At 35.6% G+C, this 24732-nt stretch overlaps 2 protein-coding genes across 7 annotated transcripts in view; one reads left to right on the top strand and one right to left on the bottom strand.

Annotated features, from left to right (window-relative positions):
• LOC146003604 (uncharacterized) overlaps nucleotides 1-8371 on the top strand; it is a 92077-nt gene extending 83706 nt beyond the window's left edge. For 2 of the 3 annotated variants that reach the window (XM_083141926.1, XM_083141920.1), the window contains 7 exons: nucleotides 107-170; nucleotides 1252-1446; nucleotides 2564-2736; nucleotides 3370-3675; nucleotides 4154-4309; nucleotides 4994-5288; nucleotides 6487-8369. In XM_083141926.1, the coding sequence (XP_082998052.1) occupies nucleotides 107-170; nucleotides 1252-1446; nucleotides 2564-2736; nucleotides 3370-3675; nucleotides 4154-4309; nucleotides 4994-5288; nucleotides 6487-7244 (1947 nt within the window). In that variant the 3' untranslated portion in view covers nucleotides 7245-8369. Of the gene's footprint in view, nucleotides 1-106; nucleotides 171-1251; nucleotides 1447-2563; nucleotides 2737-3369; nucleotides 3676-4153; nucleotides 4310-4993; nucleotides 5289-6486 lie in introns of all 3 variants that reach the window. The other variant, XM_083141934.1, reaches the window with a different exon arrangement.
• A 598-nt stretch (nucleotides 8372-8969) lies between these two features.
• The window catches only part of Adar (Adenosine deaminase acting on RNA), a 121325-nt gene continuing 105562 nt past the window's right edge, over nucleotides 8970-24732 (bottom strand). For 3 of the 4 annotated variants that reach the window (XM_083141893.1, XM_083141900.1, XM_083141908.1), the window contains exons 10-13: nucleotides 24369-24520; nucleotides 22926-23068; nucleotides 20181-20374; nucleotides 8970-13570 (exon numbers count right to left, since the gene is read on the bottom strand). In XM_083141893.1, coding sequence (XP_082998019.1) covers nucleotides 13454-13570; nucleotides 20181-20374; nucleotides 22926-23068; nucleotides 24369-24520 — 606 coding nt within the window. In that variant the 3' untranslated portion in view covers nucleotides 8970-13453. The remainder of the gene's footprint in view (nucleotides 13571-20180; nucleotides 20375-22925; nucleotides 23069-24368; nucleotides 24521-24732) is intronic. The other variant, XM_083141885.1, reaches the window with a different exon arrangement.

The following is a 24732-nucleotide window of genomic DNA, read 5'->3' as shown; positions in this document are numbered from 1 at the left end:
TTCCCAATTAAAACTGCCAAGTATTAAGTGATTGCATTTAAAATAAGAATGATGTTCTATTTTTATAAATGATTATAAATGTAACTATTTTCTTTACTCTCAACAGAATGATGAAGTTTCTCAGCAGACTGATGTGTCTGGCACACAATCGCAGTGCAATGGGGCATCAAGTAAGTTGCATTAATTATTTTATGGGCCACATAATTTATGATTTTATGGTTTGTCTGTCAAGTCACTGAATTTCCTCGCTATTAATATTAATTCAGCATGTTAGTTCCAAAGATATTTTGTATCCAATTTGATATTATATAAAAAATATACTTGCCTCAACATCAAGTTAAGACAAATATCCCATAAATGGGTTGAAAATTTGGTGGGTAATAACAAATATTGCTGAAATGTATGTATGATCTACCATCTAAAAGATTAATGTCATAACTTGGTCAATTTGCAAGAATTTCTGTACTCATTATAACAATTGTATAAGACGTTAACTGACCTGAAGCCAGGAAAAGACAGTAGCAGTAGTTCAGCCCTTCAAGCTTCATGCCTGTACTTGGGCAACTAGATAAAAATACTAGAATAAGAATTTCAGTGAAACTTGTATTTTACATTGTGCATACTTAACCGTGCTTTGGTCACGCATGGTCTCTAATTCCAGGTGTGGGGTTTCAAACGTTGTTTATCAATGATTGTTTTGTCAACACCTTCACTCTGTCTAGCCGAGTTTCAAAACTTCCTCTTTTACACCATGATTTTGTTTTCAGATCTTCGAGCCACCAGGGAGGGTTCGTTGAAGCCCCTTGCTGTCAGAGTCCATGCATGACTATAGGTGTACCTAGTTTTTACTGAAAATCCTGTGTGCCGTTCAGTGACCGACTAACAAAGAGTGCCTTTTTATAATTTTATAGAATTTCATTCTTTATAGTTTTATAGAATCTCAATTGTTGAAAAAAAAATCAATCGTAATAATTGAGGATTTGGCATTTTAGACCATTAATTTAGCAAATTTTAAAAACCCGGTCTGTGATGCCAGGCGGGACCATCGACTTAATTTTTCTCGCGTGACCCATGAATTGTTCAATGTTGTAAGCATAACATCTTTACAATTGAATATTACCACCTCTACTGTAACTTTCATTTGTAACATTAAACACACAAATGTTATATTATGCCTTGAAACTGTGGAATTTAGAAACTTTAAGCAGTTGGCAAAATTGAATATGACTACTAAATTTATACTTCATTCAGATCGACCCAAGCCACCACCACCCCCTCGCAACCAATCTCTTGATGGATCTGGGAAAGGCGGAGAAGGAATAACAAAGCCAGCTCGACCACCTCCTCCAAAATCAGCTGAATTACTCCGTCAACAGAAGCAGGCTGCATGGAACAATGACATGAGGCAACCCTCGCAATCGATCGATAGCGTATATGCTAATCTCGGTAAGTGGAGCTTCATGATTTTACTAAGCTGGAAAAAAGGACGTGATTTCTTTCATTAGTTAGCATTTTGTAGTCTGTTTATGTGTACATGTAGCTTTGAATTTGGAAGGAAGATTAAGCTGTCTTGTCCCAAAACCACCATAACTTAGATTCTATAGGAGGGAAAATATTGAAGAAAATTTAGATGTGGATAAACCACTGCATGTATGCACGTGTATTATAATTTTAAGCATTGGTGATTACAATTTTGGTAAAGTAATTTTTAAAAAAATAATGTAAGATTGCATTATCTAATTTTAAAACTAAATTTAACAATACTAATAGTAGCAGGTTCTGTTTACCATATATACTTCTACTTTCTTATAACAGTTATTTCAACTTAATTGATTATGTCCAAACACATCCCTATCAGGGTGGGGCAGAAACAATTAGAGAATTTAAATTTGGCGCCATACCGACATCTTCGTAGGAAACATTATAATGAAACAATGACTCTGCTAATGTAACGCAGCGTGTTTTTTGACAACATTTTGATATCAGAAGGAATGGAAAGGTTTCAACACGCCAAACAATATTGAATTGGGTTACACAATTCAGGACCACTGTATCCATTGGCAGCAGTAGGCCTCCTGGTCTCCCTTCCTTCCAATGTCGTCGAAAAACATGCTGCATTACAGTAGCAGAGTCATGTTTTGCTCTACTCAGGGATGTGTGTCTTACCATGCCACCTACAAAAGATGTCGGTATGGTGCCAAATTGAAATCATCTAATTGTTTCTGCCCCAACCTCTACATGGATATGTGTGAATGCCACGATCCATTAACTTTAGATAACTGAATGTATTACCCGCAATAAATATTCAAAATAATCATAGCTTGCCAATATCAGAAAGTCTGTTTTTGAGTCATATTTATGCTGATATGATAACTGGATCTACAGCGTAAGCACTGTACAATGTGCCTCCATCAGGGAGGACCATAACTTGTCATTAATTGTTTGCACCCGTTTGACAAGGAAATTGTATGTCATTATAAGCTACAAAAAATATCTTCTTCACATTTGAAAAATGTTCTTTTGTGTAGCAACTGAGCAGAATTTCTCTTATTGTCACCTCAAGGTCCTATTGCAGGTGAGGTACGTTCTGGTTTGACACCAAGCAAGCCACAGCGGTCATCAAGTTTACGAGAACCACACCAGGAGGGACCAAAAAGGTCAGCTCTTAGGGCTGTACCTGGAAGTTTGCCTGATGACAGTGGATATGAATCTGTGGAGTTTGCTTTTGGAAGTGCTGTAAGTATCTTGATCTGCTGGGCAGATTACTCTAATGAAATGAAAGAAAAAATCTCAAAGGCTCTAATTGTGCATAACACACATCTTTGAAGCACTATTTTTTTTAATGAAACCATAAAAAAATGCCTAACTAATCTATATATTCACATTGAGAATATCAAGATGGTGCAGGACCGTGTCTTAAAATTAACAATTTATTGAAGTGTGAACATAGTTTATTATAACATACTTTATAATATTTATCTCCATCTTCTATTTTAGCACAATTTAATCTAGAATAGCACGTAGTTTCAATTCTTGCATAAAAATAAAAAAGCAAGTTAGTCTATAATACCATACCAACATTTTTCCAAAGTTATATCCACTCGCAAAAATTGTAAACATATATTTGGTTAATACTAATAAACACATCCAAGGACTGAAATAATTTTCATTCTAAAGATTTGTAACTATTAACTTAGTGGTTCACAGGTTCTTTAAATAACAGATGAATCACTACAAACTCCTATGCACAAATTGCTTAATACTGGCAAAGATTCAGCTCTTTGATAAAAGTAGAGAGTAGTGCCAAAATAATTTTCGTTAAAATTATTTTTTCGGAATTTTTCCATGATTTTTCAATATCTTTTGCAGACTGATGATAACATGTACGAGAGTGTTGCAAGGCACAGGACATGTACCCCTGAGTGTGAGTCTCCACCTAGTGAAGCAGGAGTGGCACCAGGAAAGCAGGCAGAGAAGATTAGATTCACCAAAAACTGCACGTTCTCATCCAATTCTTCAGGCCTTGCCCACAGAGCTTCGGACTCTGGTCTTGAAAGTTCAATATCAGAATTTGCAAAATACAGAGGATTCGTACGGTCAGCATCTTTGCCATATTGTGCCAGTGAGGTTGATTCTGAAGTTTATACACCATACAGTTTCATGGGAAGTGAAGATGTAAGTTTTAATAATTTCCCCCTTTAACTGTACATTATAGTATTCTATTTCTAAAGATATGCGTTTGGCGGATACACGAGAGAAGTAATTGACTCTAATAAGCCTACAGTTAATTTTCCCAGGCAGTTTTTGTTTGCGATTGATTTCGCCACCTGTCGTGGTGGCGTAGCATAATTGATGGCACATGGAAAAAAAGAACCGTAAGCTTACAGAGTGAATTACATTTCTTGCATCACCATAATGGTCATTTAAGAAGATAAAAACATTCAATGATGTGTTGTGTCTAGTAATTGAAAATGAGGCTGCTGGTTTCATTTTTGGACAGAAAATGGGTAATCTTTAAAAATAAGAGCAAAAATGTGGCATGTGGTGTAAATTTCATTAAAGCTATTTTTGTGGTTTTAATTTACATACAATATAAAAATATGAAGAAATTAATGTTATAAACGGAAATGCTAATTCATTGTATTATTTCTAGGGTGGTGATGAGGACATTGATGGAAGCAGTCACTCCGGGAGAATAAGCCGTCTGAGATTAAAGAAAGGTCGCAGTATAGTGCATAAGAATCTCGAAGACAACTATGGTGCTGTCATTGTAGCAAACCATGAGGCTTTAGCACAAGTGCTTGAACAGGTTAGTACCATTCATAGAGACTCTAGTGTTTTGTGAGCTATAGCAGCATTTTTGATGTTTCAATATGAAACAAAAGTGTCAATCGATTGAATCACAATAGCAACACAGACTCGGTTCTTTGCTGCCTCACTGTTATACATAATATGTCACAATATTGACAGATATTTGGAGCCAATTTGTTACTACCCAGTTCCTAAAACTATTCACATTATTCAATAAAAATAGGGTACAAGAACAAAAAACTGTGCCTCACCACACATGTTTTGCTATTGACCGACTGTTGCCCCGCTGCAGTTGTCTTGCATGAATGCCAATGACCTCCGAAATAGAAATAATAATATTAATAAGAGCTGAACTGTATATTTAGTGACTAAACTTCTTTTGATGCTTAATGTTTGAATGCACTACATATGCAGGAAGATGCATGTGTATGTAGTGCATGAAAATGTCAAGCACAAAGAATTTTATGATAAATAATAAAGTATTTCAAACCTAATTTATTGGTATTTCTAACATATTTAGTTTTCACACAATGTTCATCAGGTGAATACAACAGGGATGGCAAGTGATTGATCATCTGTTATACTGCCTTGAGAGAAAGAGTACTAAGGGTTTAAATTCTTTTGTTTGTCTTTTTTTTAATTATGAAAACATCCACTATAAGTAATTCTCTTTCCGTTTCAGGTTTATCAAACATTCCCAGTTCCTGCAGCACTAAGGGGCTTGAAAACAGCCTCAAATCTTTGCTGGTCCGATTTCAGTGTTAATGAGGAGACCTCTACCACTGTGGGCCGCAAGGTTTTCTATCCAGCAATGTGGGGCATACATCAAGTGACTCTAAGTGTCAGTTTAGAAGGTTCCCAAAGTAGCATGCCTGCCAGGAATTCCTTCTCATTGCTCGCAGTTACAGAATTCAGTGATCTAATCCCTTCAAAGTACTTGGCTAAAACAGCTGTGGACACCGAAGAACAGCTGCAAGGTATTACAATGTTATTTTATAAATTCTGTTTTTTCAAGTATCAGGGTTCCCAATAAACCTGGAACATCTGAAAAAGTCATGGAATTTGTTTTGTCAAGATGAGTGGGAATCGTGACTACAAAATATTTTTTATAATATTTGTAAACATACTGTTCTAAGACAAAAATCCATAAAGGCTACACACACTAATTTAATGAAGTTGAATGTATAATTGTGGGTCTTCCAAAAAAGATACAATAATTTCATATCGGTGTATCATTAGAGATAAGCTGATAAAGAAAATCTACTACTAAAATACGAAGAAACAGACCACCAGGATGTAAACTGTAGAAATTTCAGCACATTTTTCAATCAATTCTAACAATGACAGTTTACTGATGACTGCACAGTATTGGAAAAGTCAGCACATCCTCGTTTAATTCCATCAAAATATCATGAATAACACAATAAAAAATTGTACCATATGTCTGATTATGACATTATGTCGCACCTGAAAGTTATTGGATTTTAAGTTTAATACACACATAATTATAAGACATATTTCCAACCTTTTTGTCATTTGATGATGTTTCAGCTTGAATTTTTGAATTGATTGAAATAGGATTGAAAGCATATAATTCTAAGCCATATTAGTTTTAAGTAGAGAGCAATCGATATGACATTTTCTGATATGTACCAATTAAAAGCTGAAATAAATAAAGTTTATTGACATTAACATACATTCTACCAATCATAAAGAGACTGCATCAATCATTTACTTTAGAAACCAGGGCATGTGAATTACACTTTCATATTAATTAAAAATAATTCAAAAGATGGACTTTGCAATGGTAAAAATCATCAGCAATTTTTCTAAGCTGATGTGTTTGTTGAGTGGAATCTCAATTTCTACATTCTCGGAGGGACTGTGTTTGAAAGACTTTTAATGCAGGAAAATGTATAATCCAGTAAAATTTTATTGGGATCAGAAAGGTACAATATAAAAAGCAGGAAATTTTAGAATTTGGGTTCTACAGTTGTATTCCACAATACTAATAGAGGGCCAATTAATTTGTGCCATCCCTAATTGCCTACCTTTTTTATTTACTTTAAATGTGCTGTGTCATTCACCTTAATGAAAACCTCTAATTGGGAACTGCCTGACTAGATTGCTATTCACATACCTGTCAGTTAAGTGATATTTTGTTTTCTATTTCAGCTTCAGTTGGAGTTCACAGTAAGATGCAGGTAGACACTATCCAATCTTATGCTGACCTGCTGGCACTAGCGAAAGTAAATGATGAACTTTCTAGGGATGTCTGCTTCATACTCCTCCAGCTCATCAATGGTTTGAAGTACCTGCAGGCTCAGGGCATTGAAGATGCTCCAGTTTCACTGTCGAATTTTGTTTTGTGCCGAGAGGAAAAGGATCCCAACCACAGGCTACATATTCTGTACGATGCCTCGATCACTTTCAACCAGTTGGAGGAAGATTCCGAGAACAGCAACGAGAACAAAGTGTCCTTGTGTCAGTGTGCCTTGATCGCCATGTTTGATCTGTTTAAACTGGACAGTTCGTTGATCAAATCGCGGACAAGCAGTGACGTTAAGCTTCCGAACACTGTGCCTTCTTACGAGGCCTTCTCGATAATGGCTCAAATCTTGCTGCAGGAAAAAGCAGTGTCTCTCTCACAGGTCAAGTCAATACTGGAATACATGCTGTGGGGACCAAGTGATATAATTTTTGAAACAAAAAGCGGACCTAAGGAACGCGAGCAAGCCCTACAGAGATGGCTCGACCTTGAAAGGGCAACAGTGCTCAACAATCTAATAAAAACCCAGGGACTATTCCACACAGAACTTACGGTGTTTGAAGAATACCAGTTGTTATTTTTGGTCCGAACATGTGCCAAGATGCTAAGGGAAGCATCGATGTTACTAGATAGTCAGGCTAGAGGAGAAACAACTAATTTTTGAACACTTTTTAACTTGTAGAATCTGTTCTGATATGCTCAACCGATAATTAAGACAATAATAAATTCACTGTACATACATTAATGGCATGTCAGAAAAAATAACTAAAATTTTGTGTATAGTAATTAGAGTAACTGTACAGTAACAAAAGAGAAAATATGTTATTAATAGAAAATACAAAGCAGAGAGCTAGATGTATACACAAATAATAGATGAGAGTAATGTTACATAAACATTTCGCAGAGAAACAAATATCATCAATCAGTTATAATTCATATGTATACAGCAGATGCTTATGGAAGTTAAGTTTTGCCAGAATATAATGCTTGAAGTTTTATTGTTATGTAATGGTAAAAAGAAAACTGGCATAAGAGTTTAACATTAACAATTTAGATATACTTCAATCGTACTGAACACAAAACTGTAAATTTATGACCTACAAGGTATATGTGCCATTTCTGTTCATGTTTTAAAAAGTTGAAATGTTTTTCTTTACAACATAAACATGCATTATTTTCAATTAACTACAATAAGAATCAGTTCACATTTCTGTTAACATATAGTTGAACATATATCCAAAATTTGAACACCAAACTGATGTTTTATATCGTTACAACATTGCAGTTGCACCAGACAGACTTTTGATCAATGTGTCTTGTTACAAATATCTGGTTCATACATCTCCTTAAGCTTTTGTGTAACACTGATACATGTTGAACAATAATTGTTTCTACTTTACTAAGACTGTTAATTTATAAATTCCAAAACAATACTATATAAAAAAAAATAGTAAGCACTTCATGGCCCTTCTCCACTGCTCTTTATGCAATGCAGATCTTCAGTGATTGCAGCCAGTAAAGACAGACCGCGAGAATGAGAATCTATGGCATTTTTAGACGTTCGGTTTAATACTGTTAACACACTACAGTGTTATTCATTGTTGTGTATTACAATTTTATGAATAAAAATATTTGTATTTTGAAATTAACTATTTATTTGGATAGAATACTTAGCATTAATCATTTAATCTTTTGAAGAATGCAGTGTACAGTGTAGTTTCCTTTATTGTAATCATTTACTGACAGCCTCCCGTACTTCAATTAAACCAAATGCAGTACACTAAACAGTGATTACATTTAGTATCACAATGTCAAAATGCATGTAGCCATTAGGATTGATTGTATTGGCTTATTTCACTTCACATTTCTGCCACTTTTGGCTATGCCCAGATCTGGATCCAAACCTGGACAGCCATTGGGGGAGTGAATTTAGATTATGGATTTTTCTCATGGTGCAGATGTAAGCAGTTGCATTCTGTTCAACTTCTAAGCACCCATGTGCAATTCTAGCTCCAGGTCACATATATATCCCTATTAAGCAGCTCCTCATGCTTCTTGAATGAAGCTGTACCTCTCATACTTAAGGCTGCGCATGAGCTTTGACTTGTGGCAGCAAAGTCTTCGAAAATTCCTATCAGTTTGAGAAACTACTATGATATTCTAAATCCCATTGCACATACAGGGTGTCCAAAAAGTCACACAACCAAGATTTTGAACGGACATAACTTTTAAACAAAAACTGATAAGGGACCTGAACCTTAACTTTGTCTAGGTGGATGTTTTTTTTAAACATTAAACCAGAAAATTATTATCTACATCAACGTTCAGTATGGAGGAAAAGTTATTAAGATGTAAAAAGTTTTTGTATGAAGTAAAAACAAAGATGAAAGACAGCTATGGAGTAGCTTGCAATAATTATTGATGGTCTCCGTGGGTATTTATCAAATTGATGAAAGAATGATAATTTTTTACGTATTTTGTGCAAGAGGTTAATTATGACACATTCATAAAAAAATGTTTCTTTTTAAATTACGAGGTGTACTGGCAACACTGGTCATGTCAGAGGGCAGTACCAGGTGTCCAGATGAAATAAAATATTTGAAATTTATCGTACATAAGACTAAATCCATCTTTTCGTAAGGAACAAGGGATGAAAGGAGCATCTGTTCTCCAACAACAATACATAAGAAAAACATGTTTACTTGCTTGTAACAACTACAAATTAAAGTAAAATTCTACAATACAAGGAAGATGTACACACAGGAAGAAGAAAAAGTTTAAAAGATAGATGAAGTATTAGCACAGACAGTAAGTACTATCATGACTTGCATCCTTAGCATTTCATATATATATAAATAATTAAACATATCTTACCAGATGCAGGCATATAGCATGTACTGTAGGGGGTAAACAACAGGACACAAAAATATAAGAAATTTATGTTGGAAAAATGCATTTATGTTGCAATTTACTACAGAAGTCATTCAAATGCATATACAATTTCAGTATATACTTAGCACAAATTCACGTTCAATATAAACCTTTCTTACCATATATTCTTGTTGCAAAATAAAAACTATATTATGTACTTAACTTACATTAAATACTTTTTTTGAACAGAAACATTCTGAAACATACTCCCATACATACAAAACACATTCAAAAAACAGGAATTGACATTAAATTATACATACAATGCTGTTGAGCACCTTACATATTTCAAAATAAAGAAACCAACATTGAATTTTCCTCCCTAACATGAGGGAATGATGTAAAATAAAATTATTTGTACTTACGAGTGGTATTTAAAAGGTAACGAACAAATACAACGAAGTTGTTATTACCCTCTTCCTCAATCGGTAGGCATTAATGCTCACTTTCACAAAAGTTTGAATCACATCAAACACAGCTAATAAAAAAATATAAATGCCCGTTTGACTGCTCGCCAGTCAGTCATGTAGGTAATGTAACAGGTAGGTTCAACAACCAACAAGACAAATTCACATTCAAATTGTGCTTTGTCAGTATAGGATTATTTCTCTTAACAAAGAAACTACGTAATGATACCGAAGGTGATTCTGGCTCAGGCAAATACTGTAATTAAGTGTTAAAGGAGAAGGTGCAAAATATTTCATGTTTGTGTGGAAGAACTATGACTACCATGATGGGAATAAAACAGCTGCATAACAAATGCAACCACAGCAACAAATTATCATCATCATCTAGCACGTTCTTTCAGCCAAAGTACCTTCAGAAATTTTACTTTCATTCTCAATTTCTAACGAATGCAAATATGGGAACAGTAACGTCAGGCATAGAAATAGAGTTCATTCCAAAATGTCAGTATTTCTCAAAATGGTGCACACTATCGTTGTATGTAGTACTTTACTACCTACAATAATAACATTTTTTTTGAGAAATATGCACTATGTATACTTAATCTCCACTACATATTAGTTAGTATTAACAAGGATTTCAACACTTCCAGTGCCCATTCTATTATTATGTATAGACACAAATATGCTATATCATATATCAAGATACTATGTTATAGGAATTCATGAAGGACATTCATATAACCAAAAGTGACATCTTGCAATAGAAAGATAATCGAAAAATTGGTCTTCATACATTCCCCTCTTATTTTTCTAGTCTTTACTTTTTGGCCAAAGATTAATTTAGTAAAACAAGAGAATAAACCAATAAGAAGTGTGATAAATATGGAGAAAATCAAGTAAAAACCACTGTAACCCTATTTAGTTAGATTGAGTAAACAATTAGCTCCTATCCAAAACAAAACAATGTGAAAAACAAGCAGATGGAAAAGATAGCCATGTAGTTGCTTTACAAACTCCCTCCCCCTTTTAGAATGTATAAGGGCAGAAAATAATGCCTGATTTATTCAACAGAGATTCTTGTTACTTGACAACCCTATTTTGCAAAATTTGCAGAATCACACTTATTTTTTAAATATGTCTAGAAATTAGTGATAGTGGCAATACACAGGAATATCCTATTACATATGACTTCACAGCCCTTTAACTTTTCTTAACATGATCTTGAACACACTATTATGCAGCTCTTATTTAAATATTCAAGTTTACAGTTAAAACTTATATTTCCTTTTATTTTTAAACAAGTATTTAAGTGGCTGCCCAAATGGTGATAAAAGAGAAAATAATGATAGTGAGTAAAGATTTTAATATACACATGGTTGAAACCAACCACTTTAACAATATGTTTCATTTCCAAGTTATTGTCTGTGTAACTATGAGTTTTAATCAGCAGTTCTTCCAATGCAATTGAATTTAGTTATATTGCCAAGCAAAATGAAAAGTTAAAAGATTTTAAATTACTTCCTACAAAGTGTAGTGAAACAAGAAAAGAATTCATATTATAAATGTACTAGATGCAACAATTCAAGCTTACAATTTCACCAGTTCCTAACTTGTCAATTTCCAAATGCAGAATTTTTAAGATCAGAGATATGACAAAAAAAATGCCTTTGTCCATTCTGTTTCATGAAGAAAAATGACTCATTTCCAACTACATTCCTATGGACTAACACACATGATGAGATAAACTGTCTATTTGTACTTATTATGCTACTTTTCATTAAGATAAGATTATTTTACTCATAGTAAGATGAAGATTATAAAGATTCATGCAAATTTAATTCTTAAGTGTGTGATTTCTAAGGCTCTTTTCTCAATAGCTGTACAAATATTTTAAAGTATTTAAACTTGTTTGTGCTTCAATATATATAACTCACCTCTTACATTATTATACGTGGTGATAACAATTTTAATTGTTGGCAGAAAAACTAAGTTGAAAGGGTCTCAAGATTTTGCTTCTTTTAATGTACATTTTCTAAAACAGAAAAACAGACCCTTTATAATCAACTATAGCATATGCTTGAAGTGAAACAATTATCTTTCACAAAAATGTGTTTTCTTTATCTACATTCTTGAATTATGTATTGACTATACTCTAGCTAAAATTAATCTCAAATTTCAATCTCGATTGACAGAGCAAAAACATACAAGACTTACTTTTCTTTCAAGGCATGTATAAAACCTTTGTGATATTCTTTGCAGCAAAGATACAGCACCTGGAAGTGGTTCCACAGGTGTTTTACAAAGCAAAGTAGAGTTCCTCTTCAACCCATCATTCTGTTGCAGCCAAACAACTGCTTGATATAGTGAGGGGCAGAGCCTGAGAAACATGATTGTGGAGTCCAAATTATCAATAGTTATTACTCTTTTTCACAGTGGCATGTGAAAAGAGCATCCAAAACATTTGGTTAACTTTCATTATTACTTGTTATTCCTTTGAGTGATTTTTATATGATAATGAATCAGTACAACAAAGTAAACTAAAATGAAAAAAAAGAAGTAAAATTTAGTATTTTGAAAATTACCCAGTAAGATCTTAACCTACAATTACACAAATTTTAATTGTACTGAATTTTAGATTTCTCAGCCTGAACAGGAATAATTATTTTCTTTTAAAACAGTAATTGCTTTTCTTTTAAGAATACAACATTAGTAAAAAAAAATCAGTTTCTGAATCATTACAAAATTTGCAATGTGGAAAGAAATATGCCTTGAATAGCCTTTAAAACAAAGCTTATAAAATAATTCAATAATTTGTGGGTATGACAAATGTATTTCACTGTCTTGTCAAATTAATAATTGTAGTTCACAAAGAACTGCTCTACTTTTGTGTGTATAAATAAAAACTCTTCCACATTCTTTTTAAATAAGTTTACGAAACTTTAAGTTCTTTGTAAACAATTAGCAAAAAGCAAGTAAAAGAACTTCATACATCATGTGATCTTGTGTAAAAAAATATGGATATAACTGTGTAAACTAACCAAAAAAAAAACCTGACTTTTTAAATCCATTCTGTTTTAACAACAGATGTGAGTAAGTGACAAAACAAGTGATTCAAGCCACAATATTTAAGATTTTAAAATACTGGAATGTGTGTGTGTGTGTTTCTATTTAAAATTTTGTAATACTGTTAGGTGAATGAGCAATCAGGAATATTCCTTCAACAGAATACATTTTGCTATTAACTGTGAAGGTTACTATGCAAAAAAATGCAATCAGAACTATTTCTCATTGAGACACAAGGTAAAACATGGTTTGTAAAATCAAACCAAACTCTGCTCTAGTTTCCCAGAAACTGCCCTTTACTGCTACCAAGTTCAAACAGTATGTTGAATTTTTTTAGACTAGAACAGTGGGCTGAAAAAGAAGTCTATTTTGGTACGCAAAACCCAATAGAACCATACACATCTAGATTTAGAGTTTCTTTATTTGTCATCAGAGAAAGAAAAATGACGAAGGATGTAACCAAGATGATGAGTCATTCAGCACCTTGCACATCATCTTCATCATAGAACAAATCTTGTTCGATTGGTTTCTTCAACCAGGCGCCCAGTTCTGCTTTATGGAATGCCAAAACTAGTTGCTCTTTGGCCATCTGCGAAAGACAAAGAAGGATCAGGCATATTCAGTTACTTTCTGGATGCAGGTGTATGTATTTCCCATTGATACTGACAGTGTAGCAAATAACATAAATTGACAAAATACCCTATGCTGAAAAATACTTTCATCATCATTGAGCATAATGTGCACAAATACGCTAAACCTGGCTATGTTTTAAAAAAAATCATTCATATCATTACACCTAACGAAGTGTATTATACGAGGGGCATTCAGTATGCTTTAATACTCGCCCCTTCCCCCTCATGTAGAATCATAATTTTAACATGTGTAGAAAGTAGACATCTTGTGATGCCTTTATGGCAAAATGCAAAATATTTTACCATGTACTTTTTTCTTGGCAGGTGTTGGCATATCTGGATGTGGTATGAGCATTTTGTTCACACTGCTTTACTTGACCATTTTGTCAGTGGTTTGAAATGTTTTGTGACCACACCACAGAGAGATCTGGCCAAATACCCTACATATAGAACCTTAGAGGGAGCACATGCTAATCCAATTTTCTCGCACAGCAAACTAGACAGGATAAATGGAAAGTGATGGGAACAGCCTGACTGAAAAACAAATTGCTACATACGTGAGATCTCATTATACATGAGATGATGTGATATATCATAGAGTGAAGAATTGTTAGTGTGTTCATTAGTGCTGCAATGATCGTTTTTTCGTTCGAGCTGCAAATAGTTCACTCGGCCAACGCTAGATGGTATACAGAATTGATAGGTCTTCCGCTCGAGCGAAAAACGCTTGAACGAGCAGAATACACTCGAACTCTCGAACCCTATTAGTACATGTATTTCCATCATTCGTCTATGGTAGTGGGTCCTCAAATATGGATCACGAAGTAATCTATGTTAAAATGCAGATTTGTATATCTTACCGAGATATGTGAAATGAAATATATAATTATGCACTGAAACTACTTAGGTTGGCATTTTATGTTTCTACGATTATTGTCACATTAAAATGATGTTAGATTGAATGTTATAACTGTATTTTATTATTTCGCAGAATATGATTATCTTTTTCGGTAAGTGAACTATGATGTACACGTACTTGTTGGACTGTGATACGATATTTTTAATTTCCTCAGCAATTGTATCCATTTTACGTTTCAGTTTGTAGAATTTGCATACTTTCATATGTATTGTATTTGAGTCTTACATAATAATGTAAGGAATTATGATTTAGAATCGTAACTGCATAGAGTGGTTTCCTTCCATGTATTGGGTTTTAGGTTGACACTGCTGCTCAATAGGCTCTGAAATATGGAACTTTTCAATCATTCCACTATGAGTGCAGTAAGCTCAAGGGTGGGAGACTGGGTGCGCAAAAATGGTCCCATGCAGCACTCGAGTGTGCATCCTATAAAGTTAGTTTACATACACAATTCTAACAAAGAAATAAAAAATTACCACCCTGTAAAAATATACTAATCACATCTAATCAATTTACATGACCAGAAGACTTTGATAAAAGTTTATCTAGGTATATGAAATTTTCTTTAATAATAATATCAAAAGAACAGAAATAAGTTGCACACAGTACTGATAGAACTCTCACCATATGAACAATATGGATGAATGAGTTAAAATTTATGGGTGCATGAGCACATATGGCTATTTTGCATCCATCACACTATACAGGGAGGTCTCATATTTAAAAAAGCATGCAAAAGCTCCTTGGGAAAAGTGCAATTTTGTAAAGGGAGCTGCACAGGAAACACACAACACATTAAAACACTTGTCGGGTAGACTCCGAACTAGGGATGGCCAAACGGATCCGGATCTGAAAAGTTACGGATCTGGATCCAGTTCCAAAAGTTACGGATCTGGATCCGGATCCGAAAGTTCCAGATCTGGATTCGGATCCTAGACAAAAAAATGTCAAGATGAGGACAAATTTAAGTGGGCATTTGACGTATGTGTCCCTCTCCGATTTCCATGAAACTTGGCAGGTGTATAGTGGGGCCCAAAGGAAGAAATACGTGTTTTTTTTTTTTTTGTTTCAGCTAAAAAACGGTTTTACAGAGCAAAACCCACTCAATTGTCGAAATGAGGACAAATTGAAGTGGGAATCTGACCCCTGTGTCCTCCTCCGATTTCCATGAAACTTGGCAGGTTTGTGTATAAATGGGCCCAAATGAAGAAATACGTTTTTTTTGTTTCGGCTAAAAATCTGTTCTAGGGGGCAACCTCCCCTCAATTGTGAAGATGAGGACAAATTGAAGTGGGGATCTGACCCCTGTGTTCCCCTCCGATTTTCATGATACTTGGCAGGTGTATAGAGGGGCCCAAAGGAAGAAATACGTATTTTTTATTCAGCTAAAAACTGTTTTAGTGGGCAAAATCCCCTCAAAGGTCAAGATGAGGACAAATTTAAGTAAGGATCTGATGCCTGTGTCCCCCTCCGATTTTCATGAAACTTCACAGGTGTATAGAGGGGCCCAAAGGAAGAAGTACGTGTTTTTTTTTTTTGTTTTTTTTTTTGTTTCGGCTAAAAAACTGTTTTAGGGGGCAAAACCCGCCTCAAATGTCAAGATGAGAACAAATTGCCGTGGGGATCATCTGACCCCCTATGTCCTCCTCCGATTCCCATGAAATTTGACAGGTGTATAGAGAGGCCATATGCTCCCTGTTTCTTCCTATGCCATATTTATGTGGTTTCCTCATCTTGACATTTGAGGAGGGGGGGCCTCTACACACCTGCCAAGTTTTATGGAAATCGGAGGGGGAGACTTAGACCTCCCTTGTAAGTGTATAAATTACAAATCGCGCACACACACTATATATATATATGTGTGTGTGTGTGTGTGTATGTATGTGTATTTTATATACGAGGCGCATCCAGAAAGTAAGTTTCCCTATTTTTTTTCCCGTGAAAGTAAACATAATGAGCCGTGTAAATTGCGCATGCGCAGCAGAGCTAAGACGTATCAATCATATGCCAGGCGGACAGATCCCGCCCGGCGCCAATAGCGAGGCAGCAGTGGTCCGAAGTGGAAGCTCGTATTCCTTCTCCCGCCGCATGCGAGGTTCGGTCGGTGATAAAGTTCCTGAATGCACAAAGCATTGCACCAATTGACATTCATCGTCAGCTCTGTGAGGTCTATGGGCCGAACATTATGAGTAAGCAGTTGGTGCGTCTCTGGTGTCGGCAGTTTTCGGAAGGTCGTCAAAGTGTCCATGATGAAGAGCGCAGTGGGCATCCGTCCCTCATCACTGATGATCTGGTTGAGCTGGTGCGGCAGCGCATCGTTGAGAACTGTCACGATTACAGAGTTGAGTAGCCTTTTTCCGCAGATATCGAGATCCGTGTTGCATGAGATTGTCACGCAGCGCCTGCTGTTCAAAAAATTGTGTGCCAGATGGGTGCCGAAAAACCTGACACCCGAACACAAAATGAAACGTTCAGGAGCAGCACTGACATTCCTGCAACGGTACCATGATGACGGCGATGATTTCCTCGACAGGATCGTCACGGGCGATGAGACGTGGATTTCGCACTTCACCCCGGAAACCAAGCAGCAGTCAATGCATTGGCGGCATAGTGGATCTCCGGTCAAGAAGAAATTCAAACAGACGCTGTCGGTACAGAAAGTGATGTGCACCGTGTTTTGGGACAGGAAGGGCATTTTGCTCATTGACTTCCTCCCCAGAGGTGAAACGGTGAACGCTGACCATTACTGTGAAACACTAAGGAAATTGCGACGTGCCATTCAAAACAAGAGGCGTGGCATGCTTACTGCAGGTGTTGTGCTCCTCCATGACAATGCTCGTCCACATACGGCTCGGCACACAGCAGCTGTTTTGACGGAATTTGGCTGGAAGTTGTTTGATCATCCACCTTACAGTCCTGATCTGGCTCCCAGCGATTTTCACGTTTTCTTGCACCTCAAGAAATTCCTGTCCTCCGGTGAGCGTTTTGGCAACGACAAAGAGCTGAAGACGTCTGTCACACGCTGGTTCAATTCACAGGCGGCAGAGTTCTACGACAGTGGGATCCAAAAGTTGATACCATGATACGACAAGTGTCTCAATTCTGGTGGTTGCTATGTTGAAAAATAGCTGACCCTTTGCTGTACCTGTTGCCAATAAATGGTTTCCTGAAACTGTGTTGTTTTTTTGTTTTTTTTAAAAATAGGGAAACTTACTTTCTGGATGTGCCTTGTATATGTATATTAGCATGGAAAAAATTTGTTATAAGAACATTCTTACTTTCCAAAGAAGCGCATGTGGGATGGCAAAACGGATCCGAATCCGAAAGTTCTGGATCCGGATCCGAAAATATTGGATCCGGATCCAGATCTGAAAATTCCGGATCTGCGGATCCGGATCCGAAAAATTTTAGGATCCGGATCCTTTGGATCCGGATTTTGGATCCGCCAGGATCCGGATCTGGCCATCCCTACTCCGAACATGGATAACAAGGAATCAGGAAGATAAAAAGTTTGTCTGAGCATATTAAAACCTGCACATTCCATAAGAATGTTCAGAATATTTAAAATAACATTACATACGCAGCAGAGGGTCCAGCCCTTGCAGGAAATGATGATAAATGAGATGGCCATGTTGAATACGAAGGTAAGTTAGTATAACTGAGCACTCTAACGACCATGATGAAATTCAAGTAGAATTCCCGATTTTCAAAGCGAACTTTAAAAAAATTCAAGGCTACAAGCAGATGTTTTCTCTATTTCAACCTTACGTATTACTGCCTCTCACCACCCACACACAGATACACACAAATATATTAACAATATAAAGAGTCTGTGCGATTCCAATGTATACAAAAATTCTAATTCAGTTCAATTAAACAGTATATATACATACATATTAAAAATATTTAATTTCAAGTGTGGATTTTACATTTGCCATTTCACATACTCAGATGCAAAATTCATCTAAAAACACAAGTCACAAATGTTACAGGATGTACTAATCTACGAAGAAATGCTACTGTACAAGAATTTAAAACTCAAATTTACCTAATCAACTTCAAGATATCTTGCAATAATATTTTGTCTGTCAGATAAATTGTTCTGAAAAATAACTAAGTTAACCGATTGAGAGAATTCTGTTATATTTTCCATGCATCTTTTTTTCCTTCGTCGATAAAAATAAATGTTAAACTGTCAAAAATTTGGCTCAGGACTTTTATAAATATGTGTGTAAATTCAATGGGATTTGGGTTAATAAAACTTGCAACTATTCACGTCTATGGAGAAAAATTCACGCAGAATTCCCGGAGCCAATAATTCACACAGAATTCCAAATTCATGGAATTCCTGGTGAGTAGCCACCCTGTATAAACTCTTCTCTGCAGGAAAAACACTATGATGAATGGCATGCACCAATGGTGGGATTCATAATGTGGATCTTGTTCCCTATTATGATATCCAACTCTTCATGCTATATGAAAGAATGCAGGAATGAAAGAAAACTCATACTGAAGTTATCCTGGTCCGTAGAAGGTGGACCAGCACATCATGGTCTGTAGATTTGGCAGCAGCATTGGCTGCTTCGTCCCCTGCAATGCACATATGACTTGGGTGCCAACAAAAGCAAACTTCAGCACTGGCATATAAGGATACTAGCCATCAAAGAATGCACTGCACTATGTGATTACTAGGGATATGCATATGTACAAAGTGTGAGGTTCCACATTGTAATGTTCATTTTTGAAGTTTTTGAAAGGCGAGAGAGATATATTTTCCTGTCAACAAAATAATGTAAAATCAACTTCGAAACATGAAATTCAGAGTTTACTGACCAACGCTACATTTTCCACAGTCCTGATTTTCCTACCAGTTATGCTAAATCCTGGAACATTAATTATGCAGCAAATGTAGACATTTTCAACAGGTAAAGGTTAGGAATTTGTTTTGGAATTGAATTTTCTTTATTTGCTGCAATTAGGAATAGTTTGCAAATCAAATCCGAGATTTCATTCACCATTTTTAATGCAGAGATTCCATTTTATGTATCGCTCTTGAACCCAAAATGTGGTTTGGTTTTTGTAGCAAAATTGTCATCCTTTATTAACCACAAATATGCATCTGTGACTATTATCAGCTGATATTCACCATCCACCAATCAATTTGTCTTATTTCCCTTTCTGGGATTCCTATCAGTTTAAAGCCACGGCAAAAACAAGGTTTAAAAAAGAAAATCTAATCGAACATTACAGGTAAACATTTCTAACATTAAAATAATTCAAATACTGTATAATGTGCAGAGGTAGAACAATGTGTATTCACACCATCCTCCATTAATACTAATCAGCAAACTGAGGGATTTATATTTCATGTCTTGTAAATAAGTGACTCGTATATCAACACAGGCATTCAAGGTAATACTTTTAGTGACCTCACACCTCTAAAGCACTTATAATTAACTATATTTAATGTTTACTTTAATTACTATCATGAAACAAATAAAAGAAAAAGTCAAAACCCCTTAAGTTCCTTCAGTCAGTCCCTACTGCATCTTATAATCAAAAGCAAAATGCTATATTGTCACAAAAAGGGCAATATTTATATTTCAATAAGGAAATAAAACTGCATTTTAATGCTATGACAGAGTTACCTTATAATCCTGAACTGCATCCTTGGCATCCGAATACATTCGTGAACAAGACTTTGCATTGAGATGCGTTATTGAGTCGATCTTGCCTACCAGCTGAAGGAATCTTTTGAAGAAGCCTTTCTTGCACAACCGTGAAGCAATCCCGCGTTCATCTTTGCCAGTAACTGAATTAATTATTTCAGGGCCTTCTTGATCTAAAAACAATTACATTCTAATTAATATAATAATAAAAATTAACAAATGTAAGAAACAGATAGATATGCTGAGACTTGGAAATTCTTTCCCCCATATAATTTGTTTGTTAACAGTGCACACCAATCTGTAAGTACACTAGGATTCTTAAACAAACATTTTTGTTTTCAAATTGTATATATTTCTCTCTGGCAAATTTTCACTGTGCACTGGATTTTTCCAAGCTTATTTTATGTTGATTTGTTGTTTTAAGTCCACTTTATGCACAGTAAGGCTAATCGGGACTGGACCTACAGTTTAAAGTGGAATCCGAACCACTTGTGCCTCCACCGGGTATTGAACCTGGGACACCTTGATTACAAGGCAACAACGCTACCACTGCTCCATCGGGGAGGCCCCAAGCTTATTTTCGAAGTATATTATAGAACTGGAGTAAATTGAACATATATTGTGTTTCTTTTGAACAGGTGTAGAAATATGGACTAAAACTAGACAAAATATACAGTGTGTTCCGTTCAAATCTCCCTAATTTCAATTAATTACTGTGAACGAAGTACAATGAATTGTGAAATAACTGTAACACCAAATGAAAGGCCCGATCTTCAAGTTTTGTTTTCATGACTTGAAGTTGTCCGTTTGCTCCCTACGGAGCACCACGGTCGCATAAATAAAAATAGCGACTGTTCAACAACGAGTGCAGGCAGTGGTGTGGTATGCTGAGACAAAATCTGTCATTGCAACGCAACGAAATTTCAGACGAGTGTACGGAGGAGTTGCACCTGATGCTAAATCAATTAGGCTGTGGTTTAGTAAGTTTCTAACAACCGGTAGTGTCCTAAAACAATCTGGTGGAGCTCGCCGTTGTGTGTCGGAGGAAAAGGAGTAAATCCATCCACCAGGCATCTAGGCAATTCAATGTGCCTCCAACAACAATGCATCGAGTTCTGCACAAGCGGCTTCGGTTGTATCTGTATAAAGTGCAGATTGTGCAACAATTGAAGCCAGATAAGCTGCGTCACAAAGAATTTGGTATGAAAATGCTGCAGCGTATCAACATCAATCCTCACTTCCTTGACAACGTCCTGTTTTCAGACGAAGCAACGTTTCATGTGTCTGTGATTGTCAACCTGCATAACGTTCGGATCTGGGGATCTGAAAACCCACATGTGTACAGAGAACATGTCCGCGATAGCCCAAAATTGAATGTTTGGTGTGGTCTAATCATGGACAGGATCATCGGTCCATTTGTTTTCAATGAAGATACAGTAACGGGCCCTGTGTACTAGGACATGTTGGAGCAGTTTGTGTACCACCAGGTAGTTGCTCTACAACTGGACATCATCTTCCAACAAGAAGGAGCTTCCCCACACTGGAGTTTGGATGTTCTGAAAACCCTCAATTCGACATTTCCTAATCGTTGGATTGGACGCGATGGACCAATATGGTGGTTGCCACGTTCACCTGATCTCACTCCGCTGGACTTCTTCCTCCAGGGTTACGTCAAGGATCGTGTGTTTGAAACTCCAGTGAATAATATCCCAGAGTTACAAACCCGCATACATGATACAGTAACAGGGGACATGTTGGAGAGAACATGGCAAGAAGTTGAATACAGACTGAATATTGTTCGTGCTACCAATATGTGGAGGTGGAGGTGTATTAGTGTGTGGAAAATAAAATTTATGAGTTTTTCTTTAATTCTCTTATATTTAATTGCTCTATCATTCATACTTTCTTTTCTACAATTAATTGAAATTAGGGAGATTTGAACGGAACACCCGGTACATTAAATTCACAAAAATGGGGAAAAACATTTAAATATGCAAAAATAAGGTAAAACCAAACTTAATAACTATTAAATTGAATTTCTGTTAATTAATCAGGAGGTGGATTAAATTCACAACAGAGTTGTCAGTACACGTTTTGCGGCTGTGCTTGTTAGTTAAGTAAATTGTTTGCAGACATATGATAATCAGAATGAAAACTTTTTAAATTTCTTGAATTGAAAATTTGTAAAGCTTCATTATTATTACTGAGAGTTCTAACAATGCTAAGTGATATTGTTATATGGGCTAAATCAGGGAATCAGATGCAGAGAATATATTGAAATACTGTATACAGTTAATACACCACAAAATAATCAATTGTAACTTAGTAATATTAGAAGTTTCTAAATATGATATTATTTTATGGATCATGTAACAAAGGTATTTTTTACAATGAAGCAATTATACAATATATGTTAAACATATATTTGTGTGTTCAGGACATTTAGCATGAAGAACTCAAGCCACATATATATTATAAAGAAGTGGAATTTTCAACCTAAAATAACAAAGGATACAAAGAGCTGACTGAATTAAAGCAATAAGTAAACTAAAAATGTAAAATAGGAATAAACACTTCTGGAAAATACTTTCACCTACTCTGGTTTATGTGCACATTCCTACATGTGTACTGTACACAAATCTTATGTGACAAATAACGAAATTAAAATGCTACCATGTAGTTAGTCTTCAATACTGTAGAAATGGAAAATATCAATGCTCTCACCAATAGCCCAGTTTACGCTGTAGTTGGGTGCTTTTCCAGGCTGCCTAACTTCAGGGGAACTGATAAGACTCATTGCAGGTTTATTTAAACGGTATGGTGGAGGAAGCCCTTGTATCGTGTTCTGTATTCTTCCACATACAGCTCTAGAATTATACAAGAAATACACAAGCAATAATACCTTACAGTATGGTTATATTTTATTGGCACAGCTTTAATTATTATAAAACTGATTTAGTACAATGAAAATTATAATTTACTTAAGTATCCATGTACACGATTTTGATGAGAAGGAAAGTCAAATCAATGCCAGCTACAGAATATGGTCTACTTTTAATGGAAAGTATTTCAATTGAACATCTGTATAGTTAGCACATTAACATAATAATTATGTGCATCGCTGAACCACATTTTATAGCAGAATTATTTTTCACTTAAGAGATTGTTCTATACCCAATGGAGGGACATTGCACAGTGGTTATTATACCACTTTACTGTAAACTGAAGGTCCCATCCCAATTAGCCTATCTGTGCATAAAGTTGACATAAAACAACAATTAAAAAAAAGGACACTAGTTCTATGCTTGTTCTGTTTCCCCTTCCAATCACATTGCACTTTCTGAACTTGTAAGAGTTCGAAGCAATCATATTACATTCAGTGCTCTCTGTAACACACAGTATTCAGAATTCTCAATTTCCTAATGAAATTTACAATCTTTACGGATAACTTTCTTGAAAGAGCAATAACTAGATTATCATGTTAAATGCATGTGAGAAGCAGAAACTGTGGTTGAGGAACGCAGCTACAGACGTTTGACACTCAATGCTTGGTTGGAAAGGGGGTAAGCAGTGTGGTTGTGACCCAGTTTCAAAGTGAGTGCCTGGTAATTAAGTTGTATTGAGAAGCTTGTGCAGTGGCATGTCCAAAGGGGGGGGGGGGTGAAGGTCATAACTTCCCCCTCCTTAAGCCTAGTATTCCTAAAAAAGAACGTCAAAGACAGGAAAAGATGGCAAAATGACGACTGACTACTAAAAGTATACATACCCTCCCTTTTCAAAAATTCTGGGCACACTGTCCTTTAACTGTAAAATGTAAAAGTTTATTGATGTGAGTTGACCTATGGAGAGTGGTGGTAGAAATTTGTGAGATTATGGCCTGTAATGGAGGATAAAGATATAATTCATGTACAATGCCTTTGTGAAATAAAACTATTCTACCATATTCCACAGGTCTTTCTGTGCAGCACTGATATTACAATCATCTTTCACACTGATTTTCTTTGTGATCCTTTATTATACCTTCTAGCGAACCAACTCATCAAATTATATTAAAATTAATTTTATCTATATTAGCTGACATTGATTCATCAGTTCATCATAAGATGGAAAAATTATTTATTATTATTTCTCCAAAATATCTAGGCTATAACATAATTTACCACTCACCTGAACATGTGACTAGGATGGAAAAGACTTCCAAGAACAATACTGTCTAGGTATATAGGTTCAATGAAGTGAGAGAGCAAAGCACCCTGAAGCCCAACGACGTTCCATCGAGCTAACTTGTCTGAGCAAGACATTGTCAGTAATCTCTGTCCCTGAAATTATTACATGACCAAGTTATTTTCAAGTCACTCCAGAAGTATATTTTCCTGAAACTTTTACCACAATTCTGTCAGAATACAGATCAACAGATTATATAAAAGTATAAATTACGACAAAGGTTACTAAAACCAGATAGCTTGCAATTCTCATTACCACTGTGTCAATGTTCAAGGAGCAAGTTGGATGTAACTGCAAAAACATTTCA

This window comes from Lepisma saccharinum, chromosome 1, assembly GCF_977018435.1.
Source record: "Lepisma saccharinum chromosome 1, izLepSacc3.1, whole genome shotgun sequence".
Classification (NCBI taxonomy): Eukaryota; Metazoa; Arthropoda; class Insecta; order Zygentoma; family Lepismatidae; genus Lepisma; species Lepisma saccharinum.
This window is presented reverse-complemented; position numbering and strand designations above follow the sequence as displayed.